Below are 21,196 nucleotides of genomic sequence, written 5' to 3' on the forward strand. Positions count from 1 at the left end.
AGAATTTATGTTATTTCTTTTTCAATTGGTAGAATTCATCAGTGAAATATTCTGAGCCTGGGGATTTCTTTTTCAGAAGGTTTTTAATTACTAGTTCAATTTGTTTGGATAGTTATAAGGCTGTTCGGGTTATATATTTTACCTTGAGTGAGGTTTGGTATTTTATGGTTTTTGTAGAATTGCTCCATTTTATCTAAGTTTTCGAATTTATGTGTGTAGAGTTGTTTGTAGTATCTTCATATTAGTCTTCTAATTTTTGCAGAGTCCATAGTAATATCCCCTTTCTCATTGTTGATATTGGTAATTTGTAACTTCCTTATTTTTTTTAATCAGTCTTGCTAGGGATTCATTAATTTTATTGATCTTTTCAAAGAACTCTCTCTTTGTTTCATTGATTTTTAAAATTGTTTTGGTGTTTTAATTTCATTGATTGCTGCTCTTATCTTTATTATCTCATTCCCTATTCATTCACTGGATTTATTTTTTTCCAGGTGGAAACTTAGATTACTACCTCGAGACTTCTTTTCTAATATAAGCAATTAATGCTTTAAATAATTCTGTAAGCACTACTTTAGCTTTATACCACAAATTTTGACTTGTTATATTTTTATATTCAGTTGAATATATTTTCTAATTTCCATTGAAATTCCTCTCTGACCCATGGATTACTTAAAAGTATCTGGTATAATTTTCAAGCGTTTGTAGATTTTCCTGTTATCTTTGTTATTGGTTTCTAGCTTAATTCCATTATGATTGGAGAACATATTTTTAATGATTTCATTCTTTTAAATATATTAAGATTTGTTTTATGATCCAGGATAGCTTTTTGGTGCATGTTCCGTAAGTATTTGAAAGGAATGTATAATCCGTTGTTGGACTGAGTGTTCAATAAATGTTAATTAATTAGTTGTCTGATAATGTTGTTCAGTGCTTTTATATCCTTGCTAGTTTCTGCCTACTAATCTATTGATGACCGAGAGAATAGCATTGAAGTAAACAACTATAATTTTGGACTTACCCATTTCTCCTTTCAGTTCTTTCCATTTTTGTGTCATGAAGCTTTGTTGTTACCTGTATATACATTTAGCATTGTTATGTATTCTTTATGAATTGATCTTTCTACCGTTATGTAATGTCTCTATTTCTGATAATTTTCTCTGCTCTGAAGTTTACTTTGTTATTAATATTTCTGTGTTAACCTCATTTGATTAGCATTTGCATGGCATATTTTTTCTATCTGTTACTTTATTCTACCTATATCATTATATTTGAGGTGGATTTCCTGTAGACAGCATATAATCTCATATTCTTATTCTTCCTAAGTCCATTTATGTCCATCTGACAAACTCTGATTTTTGATTGGCTTATTTAGAAAATTTATGTTTAATGTAATTTGATAATTTGTATTTGGGCCTATCATTTTATTATTTGTGTTCTGTTTTTTCCTCTCTAATTTTTATTCTTTCTTTTCCCTTCCCTTCCTTCCTTTGGCTTATTTGAACATAATTTAGTATTCTATTTAATTTATCCATTGTATCTTTGACTATATTTTTTGTATTTATTTTTAGTAATTGGTCTAGGGGTTATAAAGCATATACATACTATTTAAAATCCATAGTTTACCACTTCAAGCACAGGTAGTAAAGTATTAACTCAGCTGGCTTGAGATATTCAAGCTCTGTACATTCCAAAAGACTTGCCTTTGATAAATTCATGGGAGATAGTCTCTAATCCTGCCTAATAAGAGTATTTTTGTATGCCTGGGGCCTAGGGTTTTGCCACATAGTTTATGCTAACAGTGTTATTTATGTGGGGTCTTTGGACCACACTGTACCAGTTTGACCTCTTGAACAGGCTGGGGACTGATTAATTAAGATCAATTACATGGGTGTTTCATGACTATGCGACCAGCCCCCATTAAAAATCTGGACACAAAGTCTTGGCTAAGTCTCTCTCTTTGGTGACACACCATGTGTGTTGTCATACATCACTGTTGGGAAGATTAGGTGCTGTTTGTACAAGTCTATTGGGAGATGATAACTGGAAGCTTGTGCCTGGTCTCTTCTGGACTCTGCCCTATGCGCCTTTTGCATTTACTGATTTTAATCTGTGTTCTTTTGTTGTAATAAACTTTAACCAAGAGCATAATACTTTTCTGAGTTCTATTAGTCTGTTTAAAAAAATCATTAAACCTGAGTGTGGTCTTGGGGACCCTGACACAAAGTGGAATGTAGTCTTAAACCTCAGCAGACATTGTTATACTTTTTGCTTCTGGGTGTTACATATATTTTAAAGAATACAGGAGGAGAAGAATTATTTATATTTATCCAGATATTTAACATTTCTCTGTTTTTTAAATTCATTTTTAAAAGAATTATTTTATTGTTGTTCAAGTACAGTTGTCTGCATTTACACCCCACCACTCTCCCAACCCCAGCCATCCCCACCTCCTTCCCCTGCTTCCAGCCCCCCTTGGTTTTGTCCATGTGTCCTTTATAGTTGTTCCTGAAAACCCTTCCCTGGCCCCCTCTATAATTCATTCTTGACATTCCAAGTTTCCTTCTGGTATTGTTTCCCTTTTTTCAGCAATTCTTTTGAGTGGGTCTGTTGGCAATGAATTAAAGTTTTTCTTACCTGAGATGCACCCACTTAAAAAAAAAAGGAAAAAAAAGACACGTGTGCCAAGACAAGAAACAATGGCCCAAATGAAAGAACAGTTAAAAGCTCCAGACAAAACCACAACTAAGCAACAAAGAGATAGCCAACCTATCAGATACACAGTTCAAAACACTGGTTATCAGGATGCTCCAGGAACTTACTGGGTACTTCAACAGCATAAAAAAAGACCCAGGCAGCAATGAAGGTTGCATTATGTGAAATAAAGAAAAATGTATAGGAAACCAACAGTGATGGGAAGGAAACCAGTACTCAACAGTTTGGGACAGAAGGAAGAAAGAAACATTCAACCATAACAGAATGAAGAAACAGGAATTCAAAAAAATGAGGAGAGACTTAGGAACCTCCAGGATATCTTTAAACATTCCAACATCCAAATTATAGGGGTGTCAGAAGGAGAAGATGGAGACCAAGACATTGAAAACTTATTTGAACAAATAATGAAGGAGAACATCCCCAATCTGGCAAAGGAAATAGACTTCCAGGAAGTCCAGGAAGCTCACAGAGTCCCAAAGAAGTTGGACCCAAGGAGGAACACACCAAGGCACATCATAATTATATTACCCAAGATTAAAATGAAGGCAAGAATCTTAAAAGCATCAAGAGAAAAGGAGACAGTTACCTACAAAGGAGTTCCCATTAGACTACCAACTGGTTTCTCCAAAGAGACCTTGCAGGCAAGAAAGGGCTGGAAAGAAGTATTCCGAGTCACAAAAGGCAAGGACCCACATCCCAGTTTGCTCTATCCAGCAAAGCTTTCATTTAGAATGGTAGGGCAGATAAAGTGCTTCTCAGATAAGGTCAAGTTAAAGGAGTTCATTATCATCAAGTCCTCATTGTATGAAATGTTAAAGAAGATAAGAAATATGAACAATAAAATGACAACAAACTCAGTTATTAACAACAAAATCTAAAACAAAAACAAAAATAAACTAAGCCAACAACTGGAACAGGAACAGAATCACAGAAATGGAGATCACATGGAGGGTTATCAGTGGAGGAGGGGGAGAAAGGGTAAAAGGGTACAGAGAATTAGTAGCATAAATGGTAGGTAGAAAATAGACAGGGGGAGGTTAAGAATAGTATGAGAAATGGAGAAGCCAAAGAACTTATATGTATGACCCATGGACATGAACTAAAGGTGGGAATGTGGGTGGGAAGGGGTGTGCAGGGCAGAGGGAAATAAAAGGGGGAAAATGGGACAACTGTAATAACATAAAATGACAAGAAAGAAAAAGAAAAAGAAAAAAAACCTATCATTCCTGAATATTTTCACTGGATATATATTTCTGTGTTAACAGTTTTTTTCTTTCAGCACTACCCTGATTAGAAGAGCTGATGGACAGGCTCAAAGGGTTAGCTGAAAGCACAGGCTAGCCAAATGACATCATGCCAGCTAGTGGCATAACTGCTCAGCAGGCTGCTATTTTTCTTCCTCCAAAAATTACTCCATTGAAAAAGACCCAGGGGTTGCAAGTGCAGGCTATGATGTTTTGACTTCCATATAGGCAAGAAAACAGCATCTGACTGGGAAGAGCCTAATTGACCTGGACATATTGGGTTGGCCTAAAAGTTCTTTTTTTTTTTCTTATAAGATGGCTATAGTAGCGCTTAGTTGTCTTTAACTTCATTTGAAACAACTTTGTTAGATTGTGTTGTGACAGCTTTCACATCAGCGTGCATTTAAAAAATTATCAGAATTGGTGAATTTTTGTGTAGCCATTTTAACATTGAAGATGGAAGAAAATATGCAACATTTTTGGCATATTATAAGCATATTATGCTTATTATTTCAAGAAAGGTAAAAATGCAACTGAAACGCAAAAAAAGATTTGTTCAGTGTAAGCAGGTGCTGTGGCTGATCGAACATGTTAAAAGTGGTTTGCAAAGTTTTGTGCCAGACGATGCCACACGGTCAAGAAAACCAGTAGAAGTTGATAGTGATCAAATGGAGACATTAACTGAGAACAATCAATGTTACACCACACAGGAGATAGCTGGCAAACTCAAAATATCCAAATCAATAAAGTTATTAGTGAAAATGAAAACTTTGTCTTCTATTTTACAGGAAAAAATGGATTGACTTTTTGGCTAAACCAATATATGAGCCAGCTTAGAAGAGTGATTATAATGATAGACTTTGGAATAACACAAGGTTGGCTTTGAATCCTAGATTTATGACTTATTGTGAAACTGAGGGTAAGTGCTACTTCTCCAAGCCTTAGTTTCCTAATCTGTTAAAAATAGGATAATAATGTTTACTCACTTCCCTCTCTAGGTGACTATGGAGACCAATTTATGTAATCTAAAGAAAAAATGTTTGGCACAGGCAGTGAGTACTCAATGAATGTTAGCTTTTTTATTATTCTTTGATTGTGTTGTGGGTATCAACAGTCACTGCTCACCTTGGTTCTTCTAACAGGACACGAGCCAGGGCATAGTCAAGGGCATGACCTTTCTTGGGTGGGCAAAGGAGTCATCATGTTTTTCATGATGAAACTACATCAGTTCCTTAAGTCAAACATTACCAGAACTAACAATGAATTACTTTTTAAAAACCTGCTATGAAATTCAGAACAATTTTCAATGGTGAATCTCTTTAAAACAAAAAATTCGTATAAGGAAATGCTAATATTTCAAGAAAATTCTTTGAGGGATCTTGATTGACATGTGTAAATGCTGTAGTTCAATTTGCATTTAAATAGGCATTCTTAATACTTCCTTTTAAGTGGGCCATATTTCTCTCTTGTAAAACTAAAAATTGATTTCTCCTTTTTAGCACGAGGGTTCATGGTTAAGAGGTGTGGTGCAGCTGTTCTTTTATGTCTTCTACTCAGTGTGGAAGTAGCCTTGCCAGATGGAGCAAGGCAGAAGTGAACAATAGAAATATATTTTTTTAAATGTGCTTCTGTAAAGGATTGATCAGTGGTTTAACAAAGCTTGACATCAGCATGACATTCTCTCCATAAATGCACAAGGCTGCCCAGAAGAATCTCCCCTATTTACAAGCACAGTCAGTCTTCCATCTCTCATTTCTCCTTGATAACCCAGTGACTCTTAAAGTGCACTCTGGAAATGGGCTTTCTTTGCCTTCCCTCCCTCTATACTGGCATGGGAGAGTTCCCTGAAAAAGCCTCCAGTAATAGAATCTTCCAGATGAGATAGAATTCTCATCTGGAATTTATTACTAAAGTAACTCTTGAACAGGTGTTGGGCACATGTTCCCAGTCTCCTGAGAAGGGGACTCATAGCGTGGAGCTTGGAATTGATTGAGGTCTCTTATTCAAATCTTCCTTTAGGTCTGCTGATAGCCTGTGGCAGGAAGTACGAAAGATTCACCCAAATCCACCTTCCGTTCTGGGCACACAGCTGGACCACATTTCCCTGCCTCCCTTGTAGTTAGGTATGGTCGTATGCCCGAGTTTTATCTGAAAGTAATATGTCTGCCTTTCAGGTTTAGTTGATATAAACCTCCCATAAATTGCTTGTTCTTTTCTCCTTCTGACTGGTTAGAAGGAGGTGAGTCCCAGGGAAACCCTGGAAATGTGTTGAAGATGGCAGTGCCTCCATCAACTTGGGCTGCCTGAAGGACTGTTCTGTCCACCTGTTCATTTGCTCAGTATGTTTCGTGAGCAAGAAATAAACTTGTATTAAATGTGAACCATTACATATTTGGGGGTTTGTTTGCTACAACAGTTAACCTATTCTAACTATAACTTACTTTTTCCCTATGCTTTCAGTCACAAGTATACATTTTTTTTTCAGGGCTATGAGTTCTGCTGACACAGGACCAGTACTCCTTGAAGCATCTAGTATAACTTTAATGCTCATACATCTCCTTTTCTGGGAATCTGTGTTCTAGGTATTGTCCAATGATGCTAAAGTAGTCCTTTCTCAGAATGGATGGCATTTCCACCCCACTGAATCGCTTTGAGGACCTTTTTCTTTTTGAAAACAGTCACAATTTTAGTTTAACGACTCATTCATTTCACTGTCTGTTGAATAAATCATTCATTCATTTGATTATCTGTTCTCAAAAATGTTCCAGACATGGAAGGCAGTTTATAAGGAGAATAAAATACAACAAAATAGCCTGTGAAAACCAGGCATGAGGAAAGAGTGGAAAACAGGGTAGAATCAACAAACAGAGTCAGGAATATTAGCTAATGTACCCTCAGGGCTCACCTTATTAGCCCCTGTCTTCTCTAACATCTTTTTCCTAAAGCTGCTCCTGGTTGCTTCCTCTACCTCCTTTTTCATACATCCTAATTTCTTGAGAGACCATTTCTTTAATCATTTCCTGATGGCCCCAAGTTTCCATACCCTCCTTTGGGATCCTTGGTGGCTTCTCACTTCCTTGAACTTCATTTAGGCAGTTGGACAGTTTGATGTGGGAAGCATTAACTCAGGAAGTCATTTTTTAAAAATCTGAGTCTGAGTATTTTTCTATGCACTGTAATTATTTTCATTTTCTATTTTTTCTTTTGTTTTTATTCCAATCTGTCACTGATCTTTCTATTGTGTTTCTTCTTTTATTGACATATAGGCATTCTTCACATCTAAACTATTAATAATATTTTAATTTATGTTGCAAATATTTTTCCCAGTCTGCCTTTTGTCTTTTGAAAAATATATATACAAGTTACATAATTTTTTGAATTTGTTCCTTTTTTCCTTTAAACTCTTTATTTTGAACAGTTTTTGGTTGACAGCAAAACTGAGGGGAAGGTACAGAGAGTTTCCATAAACTCCCTGCCCCCACACATGCATAGCCCTCCTCATTATCAAAGTGGCACATGTGTTATGTGGAACCTAATGAACAAACTGAACTAACAAGCAAAGTAGAGATAGACTCATAGATAGAGAGCAGGCTGACTGCTCTTGGGGGAGAGTTGAGATGGGTGGAAGGATTGAGTAAAAAAAGGAAAAGAGAAAGAACTCATGGACACAGACAACAGTGTGGTGATTGCGGGCTGGGCAGAGGGGTGGATGGAGATGGAAAAGGGTATGGCGGGATAAATGGTAATGGAAAAATACAATAAAAATAATGTCAATAAATAAATGTAACCAATTCATAATATTTTTAAAAACTGATACACATACAGTGACACATTATTAACACAATTCATAGGTTACATTAGAGTTCACTCTTGGAGTAGTACATTCCATGGTTTTGGACAAATGTATTATGACATGTATTCACTACCATAGTATTATATAGAATAGTTTCACTGCCCCCCAAAATATACTCTGTACTCTGCTGATTCATCCCTCCCTCCACCCAACCCTTGGCAACCACTTGTCTTTTCACTGCCTTTTCCAGAATGTCATATAGTTGGAATCATATATTTTGTAGCCTTTTCAGATTTGCTTCTTTAACTTGGTAATGTGCATTTAATTGTCCTCCATTCATTTCCTTTCATAGCTCAATAGTTTCTTTTTGACCCTCTCTCTTTTTGAGAGAGAGAGAGAGAGAGAAGAGAGAAGAGGAAGGGAGAGATAGAAAGATCAATAGGTTGCCTCCTGTACCTGTATGTGCCTGGATCGTACATATCCCTACCGAGAATAGAACCTGCAACCTAGGTATGTGCCCTGATGGGGAATTGAACCTACAACCTTTGAATTACCAAACGATGCTCCAATCAAGTGAGCCATACTGGCTAGGGCAATAGCTTATTCTTTTAGTGCTGAATAATGTTACATTGTCTGAATGTATCACAGTTTATCCATTTACCTACTAAAGGACATCTTGGTTGCTTCCAAGTTTTGGCAATTATAAATAAAACTTTCATAAACATCTTGTGCAGGTTCATGTGGACAGGTTTCACGTCCTTTGTGTAAATACCAAAGAGTGTAATTACTGGATCATATAATAAAAGTATGTTTAGTTTTATAAGAAACCACCAAACTGTCTTCCAAAGTGGCTGTACCCATTTTGCATTCCCTTTAGTAACAGAAAGTTCCTGTTGTTCCACAAACTCACCAGCATTTGGTATTATCAGTGTCCTGGATTTTGACCATTTAATAGGTATGTAGTATTAGTATCTCATTGTTGTTTTAATTTGCACTTCCCTAATAACATATGATGTAGAGCATCTTTTATGTGCTTATTTTTCATCTGTGTATCTTCTTTGTGAGGACTCTGTTAAGATCTTTGGCCCATTTTTTATTTTTATTTTTTAAAGATTTTATTTAGAGAGACAGGAAGGGAGGGATAAGAAGAGGTAGGGAAACATCCATCGGTTGCATCTTGCACACCCGCAACTAGGGACCTGGTCTGAGAGCCAGGCATGTGCCCTGACTGGGAATCAAACCAGTGACTTTTGGCTTTGCTGAACAATGCCCAACCCGCTAAGCCTTGCTGGTAAGGGCCTTTGGCCCATTTTTTAATTGGGTTGTTTGTTTTCTTATTGTTGAGTTTTAAGAGTTCTCATATATTTTGGATAATAATTCTTTATCATATATGTCTTTTGCAAATATATTCTTTCAGTCTGTGACTTGTCTTCTCATTCTCTTGAGATTGTATTTTGAATGCATTGCAATCAAATCGAACTATCTATTATTTCTTTCATGGATTGTGCTTATGGTGTTGTATCTAAAAAGGAATTACCATGCCTGAGGTCATCTAGGTTTTTTCCTATATTATCTTCTAGAAGTTTTACAATTTTGCATTTTATATTTAGGTATATGATCCACTTTGAGTTAATTTTTATAAAGGGTATAAAGTCTATGTCTAAATTTATTTTTATTTTTTTTGCAAATGAATGTCCAATCGTTAGAGCACCATTGGTTGAAAAAACTATTTTTGCTTCATTGGATTGTGTTTGCCCCTCTCTCAAAGATTAGTTGAAAGAGTGCTGTAGCGCATTTTAATACGGTTCCTTTTCCCTTCCTACTGCTGGCAGCAGAAGGGATTTCCCCCGTTGATATTCACTGTGAGAATCTGTTTGACCTCCTGAGATAAATCTCACATAATTTTTGGGGGGGGTCCCTCTATTATTGGGTTGCTCTGTTGTATCACTCTCAGACTTGTCTACATGTAGCCTCTAACAATTCAAATTTTCTTACCCTGACACCATTTCCTTTAGTAGTCTCTGCTTCTGAGCTGGTTGTGGTAAGCCATGACTCCTGTATTCACCCGTCTGTCTCACTGTTGGGGACAGCAGTCTGCATCCTCACCTGTCTTAGGGATCAATAGTTATTGTTATTTTTATTTTTTTTAATTCTGTTCTGCTTTATACTGGTTTTTAGGATGGAGTGGTGACTTCCAACCTCCTTACATGCAGGACAGGAAACCAGAAGTCAAATCAGTATTTTGTACTTCCTAAAAAATTATGTCACAATCCTTATTTGCATAAGTAGTACATTATATATGTTTATAAAAATTCAAAGAGCACAGATTGTATAATGGAAATATCCTCTTTTAACCTTTCCTCATGAGTTCATCATGTCACTTCCTTCCCTGGGGGGAAAAACACTTATCTATCACATTGGTATGTATCCTTTGAGATATTTAACTTTCTACATACATTTACATGTTCATATAGGGATCACACATGTATATGTGCAAAATGGGATCATGCTGTATTTATTATTCTGTGATTTTCTTTTTTGCTTAGTGTATGTTTGGAGAACTTTCTATGTTACATATCTGGATCTATCTAAAAATGTTCCATTATGATGAGAGTTTGTTTAGCCATTCTTTTATTCATGCACACTTAGGTTGTTTCCAATTTTTATTGTAAATGATACTACAACAAAATTCTTCCTTCTACTTGGAACATATTTGGGAACATTTCTCTAAGATAATCTTGAAGAGGAATTGCTGGATATCTTAAACACTTAAAGATTATTTTAAAATCTGATGGATAAAAAATATCCATTTCTTGTTTTAAAGTATGATTCACTGATTTCTAGTGAGATTGAGGATTTTTCACATACTTATTGGCTATTTATAACTTTTGTATTCTGTAATGATAATCTTTTCTTTTTTAATATATTTTATTGATTATGCTGTTACAGTTGTCCCATTTTCCCCCTTCACTCCCCTCCACCCTGCCCACCCTTCCCCACTCACATTCCCCTCCTTTAGTTCATGTCCATGTGTCATAAGTTCTTTAGCTTCTACATTTCCCATACTATTCTTGCCCTCTCCCTGTCTATTTTCCACCTATTGTCTATGCTACTTATTCTCTATATCTTTTCCCCCTCTCTCCTCCTCCCACTTCTCTGTTGCTGACCCTCCATGTGATCTCCATTTCTGTGGTTCTGTTCCTGTTCTAATTGTTTGCTTAGTTTGCTTTTGTTTTAGGTATGGTTGTTACTAACTGTGAGTTTGATGTCTTTTTTTACTGCTCATATTTTTTATCTTCTTTTTCTTAGATAAGTCCCTTTAACATTTCATATAATAAGGGCTTGGTGATAATGAACTCCTTTAACTCCTTTAGCCTTATCTGAGAAGCACTTTATCTGCCCTTCCATTCTAAATGAAAGCTTTGCTGGATAGAGCAATCTGGGATGTAGATCCTTGCCTTTCATGACTTGGAATACTTCTTTCCAGTCCCTTCTTGCCTGCAAGGTCTCTTTTGAGAAATCAGCTGACAGTCTGATGGGAACTGCTTTGTAGGTAACTATCTCCTTATCTCTTGCTGCTTTCAGAATTCTCTCCTTCATTTTTACCTTGGATAATGTAATTATGGTATGCCTTGGCGTGTTCCTCCTTGGGTCCAACTTCTTTGGGACTCTCTGAGCTTCTTGGACTTCCTGGAAGTCTATTTCCCTTGCCAGATTAGGGAACTTCTCCTTTATTATTTGTTCAAATAACTTTTCACTTGTTGTTTTTCCTCTTCCCCTTCTGGTACCCCTATAATTCGGATGTTGGAATGTTTAAAGATGTCCTGGAGGTTCCTAAGCCTCTCCTCATTTTTTTGAATTCTTGTTTCTTCATTCTTTTCTGTTTGGTTGTTTCTTTCCTCCTTCTGGTCCCTTCCATTGATTTGAAACCCAGTTTCCTTTCCATCACTATTGGTTCCCTGTGCATTTTCCTTCATTTCTCTTATGGTAGCCTGCATTTGTTCATCTAATTTATGACCAAAGTTAACCAATTCTATGAGCATCCTGATCACCAGTGCTTTGAAGTGTGCATCTGATAGGTTGGCTATCTTTTGGTCGCTTAAAAAAACTGGCTGTAGGGCTTTTAATTTTGCTTGAGCCATCTTTTAAATTTTATTTTAATTTTTTTCTTTGGTCTGGTCGTGCCTGTTACGTATGAGGGGCGGAGCCTTAGGAGTTCACCAGGGTGGGGCACCTCAGGTGCTGGGTTGTGATGTTGTATGTGGGGGCGGGGTCTGAGAGGGAACAATGGCACCTGCTCTGCCCTCTCTAGGTCTTTAGTCCCCTTTGCCGCTTCCCACAAGCGAATTGGGCCCCTCTGGTGCTGGCTCCTGGGCAGGTGGGCTTGTGTACTTTCTCGGACTCTGTGGGTCTCCCCAAAGAGCCTCCTGTGAGGTTGAGAGAATCTCTTGGCCTCAACTTCCACAGGTGTTTTCAATCGGTGCCTTCAGGCTTTGTTTCCCAGTGCTGGGTCCCTGGGTTGCACGGTCTGTGTCGCTGCCCGTTTTCGCTTAGTTTGCTCGAATGTGCGGCTGAGGACTGCCAGCTGCCTTGCTCGACTCACTGGGTCTGCTCGTTGCCTCCCACGCCCAGGGTCTGCCACTGGTCCATCAGCTGCCCCTGCACTTCTGGGGTCTGCCAACTGCCGTCTGTGCCATGCGCGCCCACGTCTGCCAGACACCGCTTTTTCCTGCTGGGACCCCTCAACCCCTCTCCGTAGGCCTCCAACTCCACCCCTCCTTACCGGACTGGATGTATGGTATTCAGACTTCCATTCGGTTAATTTCTCTCTGTTCTGGTTGTTTTTTGTTTCTAAATTCTTGTCCTTAGTTTTGGTTGTGCTAGGAGGCACAGTGCGACTACCTATGCCTCCATCTTGGCCGGAAGTCGGATAATCTTTTGATTTATATGTTATAAATCCATTCTTCCTATTTCTCATTTGTCCTTTAAACTTTGCTTATGGTGTCGTTTGTGGTTAGGTTTTTCTGTTTAATGAAGTCAAGTTCACCAATCTTTTATTTTTTCACCTCTCGCTTGAGAAAAATTTTCCTTGTCACAAGCTCACAAATATATCCTCCTAGTTTTCTTCTGCACAAAATTGTGTAAATGAGACAGAAACAAGCTAATTGTTCAGCAGACCCTTACCTTTTTCTCCTGAGCGCATAGCCAGACTCGATATCCCAACATTCTTGGCAGCTGGATGCGGCCCTGCCATTGAGTTCTGGCTAATGGAATGTGGGCAGAAGTGAAATGCCATCTTCTGGGACTTGCCTGTCTGATCTTTTATGCCCTTTTCCTGTTTGGTTGATTGTAATGGATACAACCTCCATGGAGAAATGGGGAGCTATGTATTAAAGATAGTGAAACAGTAATTTAGAAAAAGCCTGGATGTGACTCACCACTTGGAGAGGAGCCACTCAATGAGAAACAATTGTTTTGACTTTTACATGAGTTTTAAGCTGCTGAGATTTGGGGGCTTATCTGTTCTAGCCACTAATTACCTTAACCGATATATATTTACATATATATAATATCTATATCTTAATATGATTGATAAAATAACTTATTTTTATGGTTGGTATGAGATAAGGATCTAGCTGAATTATCCTTCCCCCAAATGGATAGCCAATTTGTTGGGATCATTTGTCTCTTTTCAATCTATATAAAATGTTACTCTCATCATATATTTGACTGTACTATATACAATTGCCAATTTTTGGCCATTTTGACCTCTAAAAATGCAGTTTCAGTCAAGTTAATATTAAATTCCTCATATGTATTAGCATGTTTATAGACTTCCTGTCTATGCCCACCAGTCTGTTTCTCTATCAGTAGCTTACTCTTTTAATAACTGTAGCTTTATAGTATATTTCATATCAGGTAGTGCAAGATAAATTTTACAATCAGTCAGTCAAGTTCTATAAAAAAATCCTGCCAGGATTTTGAATGGAATTGCATTATATTTATACTATATGGATTAATTATTTGGGAATCAACATTTCTATAAAATAAAGTTTTTTCATCTGGGAGTTTGAATATAAGCAAGATAAAACTTGTCCACAGATAATTAAAAATATGAAAGTCTCAGCTTTAGGAAAGCCAATGGTTTAATGGCCACTGCTTAGATCTTCCTAAACTATGGGTATGATGGGTAATTTACTCACTGGGGCATTTTGAACTTTAGGCTGTATCTGGTCTTCTCTGATTTCTGTAAGGGAAAAAATGCTATTTATTTACTTATTAATTTTCTGCATCTCTCCACTACAGTCTAAGCACCACAGAATTCGGGCTTAGCCTCCTGTGCTCACTTCAGTTTCTCCAGTGCTTACAACAGAGCTTGATGCATCACAGATTCTTAATAAATGTTTGTCAAATGGAGGAAAGAATGAAAATGAGGACTCTAGCCTTTAATGATGATGGTGATTTGCATCTAGCATACAATACATAAGATGTACATCATGGCATAAGAGCACCCATTTCTTCTGGCTCTTATGTGTGCCCACAGCTGCATCTATTGAGCAATGCTAAATTGTTAGAGAGAAATGGTATATAAAATGGCAGTGATGAGTAAAACATTCACAAGCATGGCCTTAGACTAAATATTGCAACAAATAAACACAGTTACTTATCTCAGCATTGTTGGTAGGAGCAAAAGATTGGAAGAAATCCAAATGTAAATCAATAGGGAAATGGTTAAAAAAACTATGGCATATTCATATAATGGAATACCATGTATCTGTTTAAAAAAGAGAGAAGAATTGATATGGAAAGATTTTCAGGATAAACTGCATTATAAATAAAAAAATAAAAGTGCAGAGTAGACAATATAATAGGCAAACTTTTGTTGGAAAAAAGAGAAGGAAATAAAAGTACATGTTCTTGTTTGCTTCTAGATGTATTAGAAAACTCTAAAAGGGTTAAAAGAAGTTAATAGAATTGATTACCTGTTGTAGCACTGATGGGAACTGTGGTGTGACACTTTTCACTGTATACTTTTTAAAGATTTTATTTATTTATATTTTAAAGATTGTATTTATTTTTAGAGAGGGGAAGGGAGGGAGAAAGAGAGGGAGAGAAGCATCAGTGTGTGGTTGCCTCTTGTGTGCCCTTTACTGGAGACCTGGCCTGCAACCCAGGCATGTGCCCTGACTGGGAATCAAACTGGCGACCCTTTGGTTTGCAGGGCAGTGTTCAATCCACTGAGCCACACCAGCCAGGACTCACTGTATACTTTTATATATTGTTTGATCCTTGAACAATGTGAATATATTGCCATTGAAAGGTCATTTAAAATATAAAAATGGTGAAGGAAACAATTATATTTCATCTAAGAAATAGTCTGTATCCATTAGTTGGTACAATAAAGAAATGAAATTATTGCCAATCTGTACATACTTAGAGGATTTCGTGTCTTTGGCACAGTTGTTAACTGTTTGTAGAAATAACATATAAGAGTTTTTTTCAGTCACGCATCAGGGTTAGAGTGCTTTTGTTCTTTTCAGGCTACAAAGCTCAGGGCATATTGAATAGTTTCAGTGAAATTTCTGTTTTGCTGCAAAGTGTTTCAGCCTTGTCCTCTTAGGTCAAGTTAGATCAATTAAATATTTTAAAATAATTTCAGAGCACAGAGTGGTCCCACAGAACTAATAAGTGACTTGCCCACAGATCACTTATTCACCAAAATAATTAAATTTATTAACAAATGTAAAGTATAGAATTGCAAATATTGGACATTTTCTGCTGCCACGGCCTGGTTCATTCATCTTCCTCATTAATATTAACCATCCTTTCCAATGTGATTGTAAGAGTCATTGTCTTTTAAATTCATATTGTGAACAGAGTTGATGAAGCTTTTGCTTATGGTTTGGAAGCTTTGGTTTTAAAAATAGCTTCATCATTATCTTAAAAAATGCACCATTATCAGAAAATATTGATTATGAACTGTATCGAGAAGTTACATAAATTCCGCCATGATCTTCTAGGGATTTATAATGAAAGATTTATTTTAAACTTGAAGTTACATAATGTAGATTCAATAATAATTGCAAAAAGTTCTCTGTAAAGTGCAGCATACAAACATGATATAGTTATTTTTTGGAAAACATTGTTATATAAAAATAATATGAAAAAAGGTAGAAGTGACATAAAGGAAGAATGGGCAATTCAAGTTGGGGAAAACAGATGAAAGTATAATAACTTCTAGTAAACATAATCAGCTTTCAGTTAGGTACAAAGGCCCCACAAATGTTCAGGTTATTAACTGATACTCACCAACCACTGGGTAATCATGCCTCTAATGAAAGTGAGTACTAATGGCTCAAGGAACTGCAAGTCAAATTATAAAGTTTTATTAAAATTTTTCTCTACCTGTCTTTAATTATTTAGATCCAATCTAATTTTCCTTCAAAATTAAGGTCTGGGGCTTAAGGTAATTTATGTGACTGAACATTTAGAAATAGATGTCCTGTCTACCTCTGTGTAAATCGCTGAGACAGAGTACAGTATGTTTCCACAGTGCTCTTGTTAAAACACATTCTTCTAAATTTATTAAAATAACATGCACTGGAAAGAGCATAATGGAAGCTTTGTCCCTGAACACTGAAATCTAGAGGCCTCCAAATTCCCTTTCACTTTTACCTAAACTTGTTGTCTGGACATAGAGAAAGCCAAAAATAAAGGTCAAAGTCTAAGATTATCAAGTGTTCAGGGTGAGAAGAAATTGTATGTATTTAGCTTCTTGAATATGTATTTTTGGACTATAAGATGCACCCCCACCCCAAATTTGGGAGGAATAATGGTTATTAATGCTGGTGTTGAGTTCTGTTTACATTTACATTGGTGAAATATTATGTTATTTATGTTATTAAATATTTTACCACTTTTTTGCTTCAAAAAATTTTTTTCCTATTTTCCTCCTTTAAAACCTAGGTATGTTTTATGGTCTGAAAAATATGGTAAGTACCACAGAACTGTCCCTAACCTGGAGTCTCAGGGGCCATTCAGGAAATAACCCCTTTGTTGGATCTGAGTATCTAGCACTTATTTAAGTTTGATGTGTGGCCCCGGATATTATTCATCACTCTCCAGGAGCCAGGTACAGCTCTTGGTAAAAGGATGCATGGTGAATGGCTTACTGCCTTACCCGGTTGGCATACCTGGGACTGAGAGCCCCTCTGAGGCCCGACCGCTCTCTAGCCTCCTCCTCCCTTTCCATCTTCTATTGTTCCCTTTCTCTATAGCTCCGATCTTCTTTTCCTCTCTCTCATCATTTTCCCATGCAAAATCTATCTCTCCTTTAAGATCTCAGTTGTATTTCATCTTACTGTGAGAAAAACCCCACATTTTGATAGAACCAGCACTTGTGAATTAATAACAGATCAGTGGGAATGACCCAGGTTCAAGTAGTTATGAGTATTCCTGATAGAGTGACTTTTTCCTCAAGGGGTGGGTTGTTCCATTTGAATAGACAATGTACACATTTTAATTCCTAAATATCTACACTGCCACAACATGCAGTTCTTTCTGTTTTTTTTTTTTCTCCAGGTTTTAAAACCTTTTATTTGAATATTAACAAATTGCACATTCCAATAATTAAAATTGTTTTAAGGAACAAAAATGTCACTCTGATTAAACTGCATTTTACAGCCTGTAGGACACCTTGGAACAGCTTGGTTTTTACTCTAGATTTCATTGTTGTCCCATCTTCTTCCTTTACCAACATGCAGGTTCTCTTCCTTCCCTGCCAGCCAGAGAGGCAGATGGGAGAAGCAGGTACAGCCTTGTCAGTGGTTCTCTGATGTGAAAAGGGGCAGCACAGTCATTTAAACTGATCTAGCCTATTTGTGTCTTAGGAACTTAAACCTCTAAAAGAAGTAAAATTAAGCAGGCAATAACTTGTGGAGTGTACAGTGAGTGTTGGCGGTGGGGGCCCTCATTATGATTTGCCGGCTTGCTTCTCCTGTTCAGCACTTTCTTTTGAAAGCAGTGGATTTTTCTCTTGTGTTTCTGTCTTCAGTTTTGACTTACCAAGTTCCTCAATCTCAGCCATATCGGGTTTGTCAGACATGGTTGCAATGGAAGCAGAGCGAGGTACACAAACGAGAGTCCGACTGGCTCAGTGTCTAGAAGTGAGCCAGTTATTTCTTAATTATCACATAAGAGGCATCAACCAAATGAATAATTTGAAAATATTTGGCACTGGGATGCATGATACTTTTTTTTCCCAGAAGCTTATTTTACTCATTACATTTGGTTTGAACTTGTATTAAAATAACTACTTCTCTAGAGTAAACACCAAACTGCTTCCAAGGAGAGGCAATGTAGAAATAGCAACAGTTGGGACATGGGCAGGAGCCAAAGGGAATGAAAATGTCCAGAATCAGAAAACTCAGTATTTTAGTCAATTATTTATTTATATCTCGATATAACCCTAAAACAATATTGAGGCGGAACAATAGCTATGGCTCATGTTGGGAGCATTTTGTCTTTTGTGGCCCAAATGTAAGAGTCCAGCTCTTTCCAGTGTAGCATTTTGCTCTCTGATAATCACAACAGTATTCATTCCTGGGTGGCCCACAGTGTCAAGTACTCTGCTAAATACTCAACATGGCTTATCTCATTTAATCCTCAAATTACTTGTCCTTGTTTTACGGATGAGGCTCAGAGAGCCAAATTACCTTGCCCAAAGTTACACAGCTAGTACATGGCAGAAGCATCACGTGGAACCCATTTGTGTGGTTCTGATTGATGCCTGTGTTCCTAATACCTTCACCTTATTGCCCCTGCTTTTGTTGAAGATAAGCTATGCAGCTATGGATTTCTAGGAAAAGACATCTGGGCATTTCAAAAGTAGACCTCAGAGCCTGAAGCACTGACTACATTGAATGTGAAGGAACCAGACTTTGCTCCTGTCAAATTATGCCAACTGAGAAAGGGATTGTATTCATTTTACCAGGACAGTTTTGAGAAAACAAGTGAAGCCCCCAACTTTGATGATTGCCCAGACATACTGGTTCCAGATAACTGAAAAGTCACAAGATACCTTTATATATCTACATGGTCTTGGCTTGACCACAGGACCTGGCTGTAGAATGCCAGTGTTGCACCTTCCTGTTGCCATTGAATTTCTTGCCTTATATTATGCTCTGCCAAATGCTTCCCCTCAAATACAAGTCTTCAATCAGCCATGTGCTGTGCCTCAGCCCTGGGGTGGGAAATACCATTCGATGGGCCTTACCACCCACTGCACTGACTAAGCTCAGCTGTCCAGGTGTGTGTGAACCATGTCGTCATTGTCCTCCCAGTTCAACATCCAGCACTGAGTTGCTACTCAGCCTCCCCAGTGACAGCCACTGAGAACTCAGTGGTATTTGACCCCCTCTGTGACCTTTGCTGCAATCTCAGTCTAAGGATACCTTCTCAGAAGAAAGTTCCTCAGGCAAATTCTTTACCTACACCTCTTTTTTTTCATTCTGCTGCCTACTATCTTCCATTTTCCCATGTTTTAATAAGTCAGAGTCAAAAATGAATAAATATTAAGGTTTCGTTCTTAGCAACAAGTATCAATGCTTTTCATATTGGTGAAGTTTTTTGGTAGTTACTCAAAGCTGTTAGAGTCAATTATATGCAGTTCTGTTTTTTAATAGGGAAGGAAAAACCCAAACCTACAGAAGCATGAATCTTCCTAAGCATGTGCTCCCCCACCTTGTGGAAATTACTTTGCAGAAACAGTGCGCAAGATATAAATCATGTCGGTTCAAATCGCTACTTTGTAAAGAGGTAGGGACTTAATGCTTGTGTTATTTTAAAACTGTTTTCAGCCTGAGACTGGCATACCTAATTGTTTTTTAAATATACTTGTTAAAGCATCAAGCATATTATTGATGGTACTCAAATGTCTTTGGGTGGGCCGCTGTCATTAAGAAACAAGGTTGGCATTTTCTTTTCTAACCTCGAGCTTGATGGTTTTAATCTCTAGGCTATTAAATTTACAGCAGGAAGAACTCTGGCGGATAAATCTTTTACCAAAGCAATTTAAGTAAACAACAAAAATAAAGAAAAGGGTAAAGCATTTAGCTTTCAGATAACATACCCTCCAAGGACTGTCCTCTATTTCTGCGGCACAGCACAGACTTGTGTGCAACTGAAGATGCTGTATTTGAGGTTGACTTTCTGTGGAATCAGCTTCTGAACTCATTCCTAAAGCAAATGCTTTGACTTTAAGTGCATTTCAATAGGAAGTAAAAATCCTGAATTTTCTTTTATTAGTTCTTTTCTGGAGGTTGAGAGTAACTCCCTGGGGGACAAACAGAAAAAAATAAAATTGGCTTAGTTTGCTTCACTTAAAAATAAGGCTTTGGCCACCCCTGCCAGGTGGCTCAGTGGGTTGGAGTGTTGTTTACACCAAAAGGTTGTGGGTTTGGGACACCTACAGGAGGTAACTGATCAGTGTTTCTCTCTGACATCGATGTTTCTCTCTCTCTCAAATTAATAAAAATATGTCCTTGGGTGAGGATTTTTAGACACACACACATACACACACATTGCTTTGGTCTTCTCCCCACCCTCAAAGTTCAAGGGCTCTGTAAAACATTCATCCTTCTTTCAGTAAAAACTAATGGGCCATCTACTACATTCCAAGTAGTGTTCTCTGCACTAGGAAGTGCAGTGATCATACTCCAAAAAGACACACCCCTCAGAGCATCTCTGTACCAGTTTGATGATAACTTACCTGGAGAACCTATGGCTGAGACTAAAATGTCTTAGGGCAGTTGTGAAAAGTAAAGGTACAGGGGTTTTTTTCTTCTTTGATATGTGTTTCTATCTGGATTCTATTTGAAGATGCTTGGAGCCCAGGCTGTTTTTGGAGAACCCGCTTGCTTCTTATTGTTGAAAGAAAGTATTATATGAAGTAAAAGCACTAATCAAGGCTGGAACTGGTGGTGACAAACACAGAGCTGTTTGTGATGGAGGAAATATGCACTTTTTCCCCCTCTGGTATGATGTGCATTTATCAGAGCATTTATCAAATAATTTGGTTTTCCAGTACATTATTGGGAATTAGCAAGATTGGTTATGGACTTAATTATGCTTTTGTAAAAAAAAATGTTTTTAGTCCCCTCTCAAAAAATTTCAAGTGGACCTTTATTATAGTTACCAAATTGTATGAAAGCGCATTGCCTTCATCACAGAAAGGTCACAGGTGGAATGTAGCAGGGCTGAAATGAAGGTAATGGAGAAATCCAGTACTTGTGTTTGCTACTTAAATGTCATGCCTGGGTAAATGGATTTCTCTGCTTCCTAGGACTCGGCTCATACTACATTAGTCTGGCAGCAATTAGAGAGGAGAGGTTGCTCTGCAAATTGGCTTGGCGAATCACGCAGTTCATCTTTTTATTGTGCAAAACAG

At 37.4% G+C, this 21,196-nt stretch overlaps 1 protein-coding gene and 1 pseudogene across 1 annotated transcript; both read right to left on the reverse strand.

Moving 5' to 3' along the window:
• Positions 1-17,002, reverse strand: part of LOC114490489 — a 29,083-nt pseudogene extending 12,081 nt beyond the window's left edge.
• Positions 17,003-17,325: 323 nt separating this feature from the next.
• LOC118499353 (thymosin beta-4-like) lies at positions 17,326-18,228 on the reverse strand. Its single transcript, XM_036020054.1, has one exon. The coding sequence runs from the start codon at positions 17,852-17,854 to the stop codon at positions 17,723-17,725; it is 132 nt and encodes a 43-aa protein (XP_035875947.1). The 5' UTR covers positions 17,855-18,228; the 3' UTR covers positions 17,326-17,722.
• Between the last annotated feature and the right edge of the window lie 2,968 nt (positions 18,229-21,196).

This window comes from Phyllostomus discolor, chromosome 3, assembly GCF_004126475.2.
Source record: "Phyllostomus discolor isolate MPI-MPIP mPhyDis1 chromosome 3, mPhyDis1.pri.v3, whole genome shotgun sequence".
Lineage (NCBI taxonomy): Eukaryota > Metazoa > Chordata > Mammalia > Chiroptera > Phyllostomidae > Phyllostomus > Phyllostomus discolor.

Coding starts and splice junctions, on each gene's coding strand:
- LOC118499353 (XM_036020054.1), bottom strand. CDS start 17,854: ATGTCTGACAAACCCGATATGGCTGAGATTGAGGAACTTGGTAAGTCA.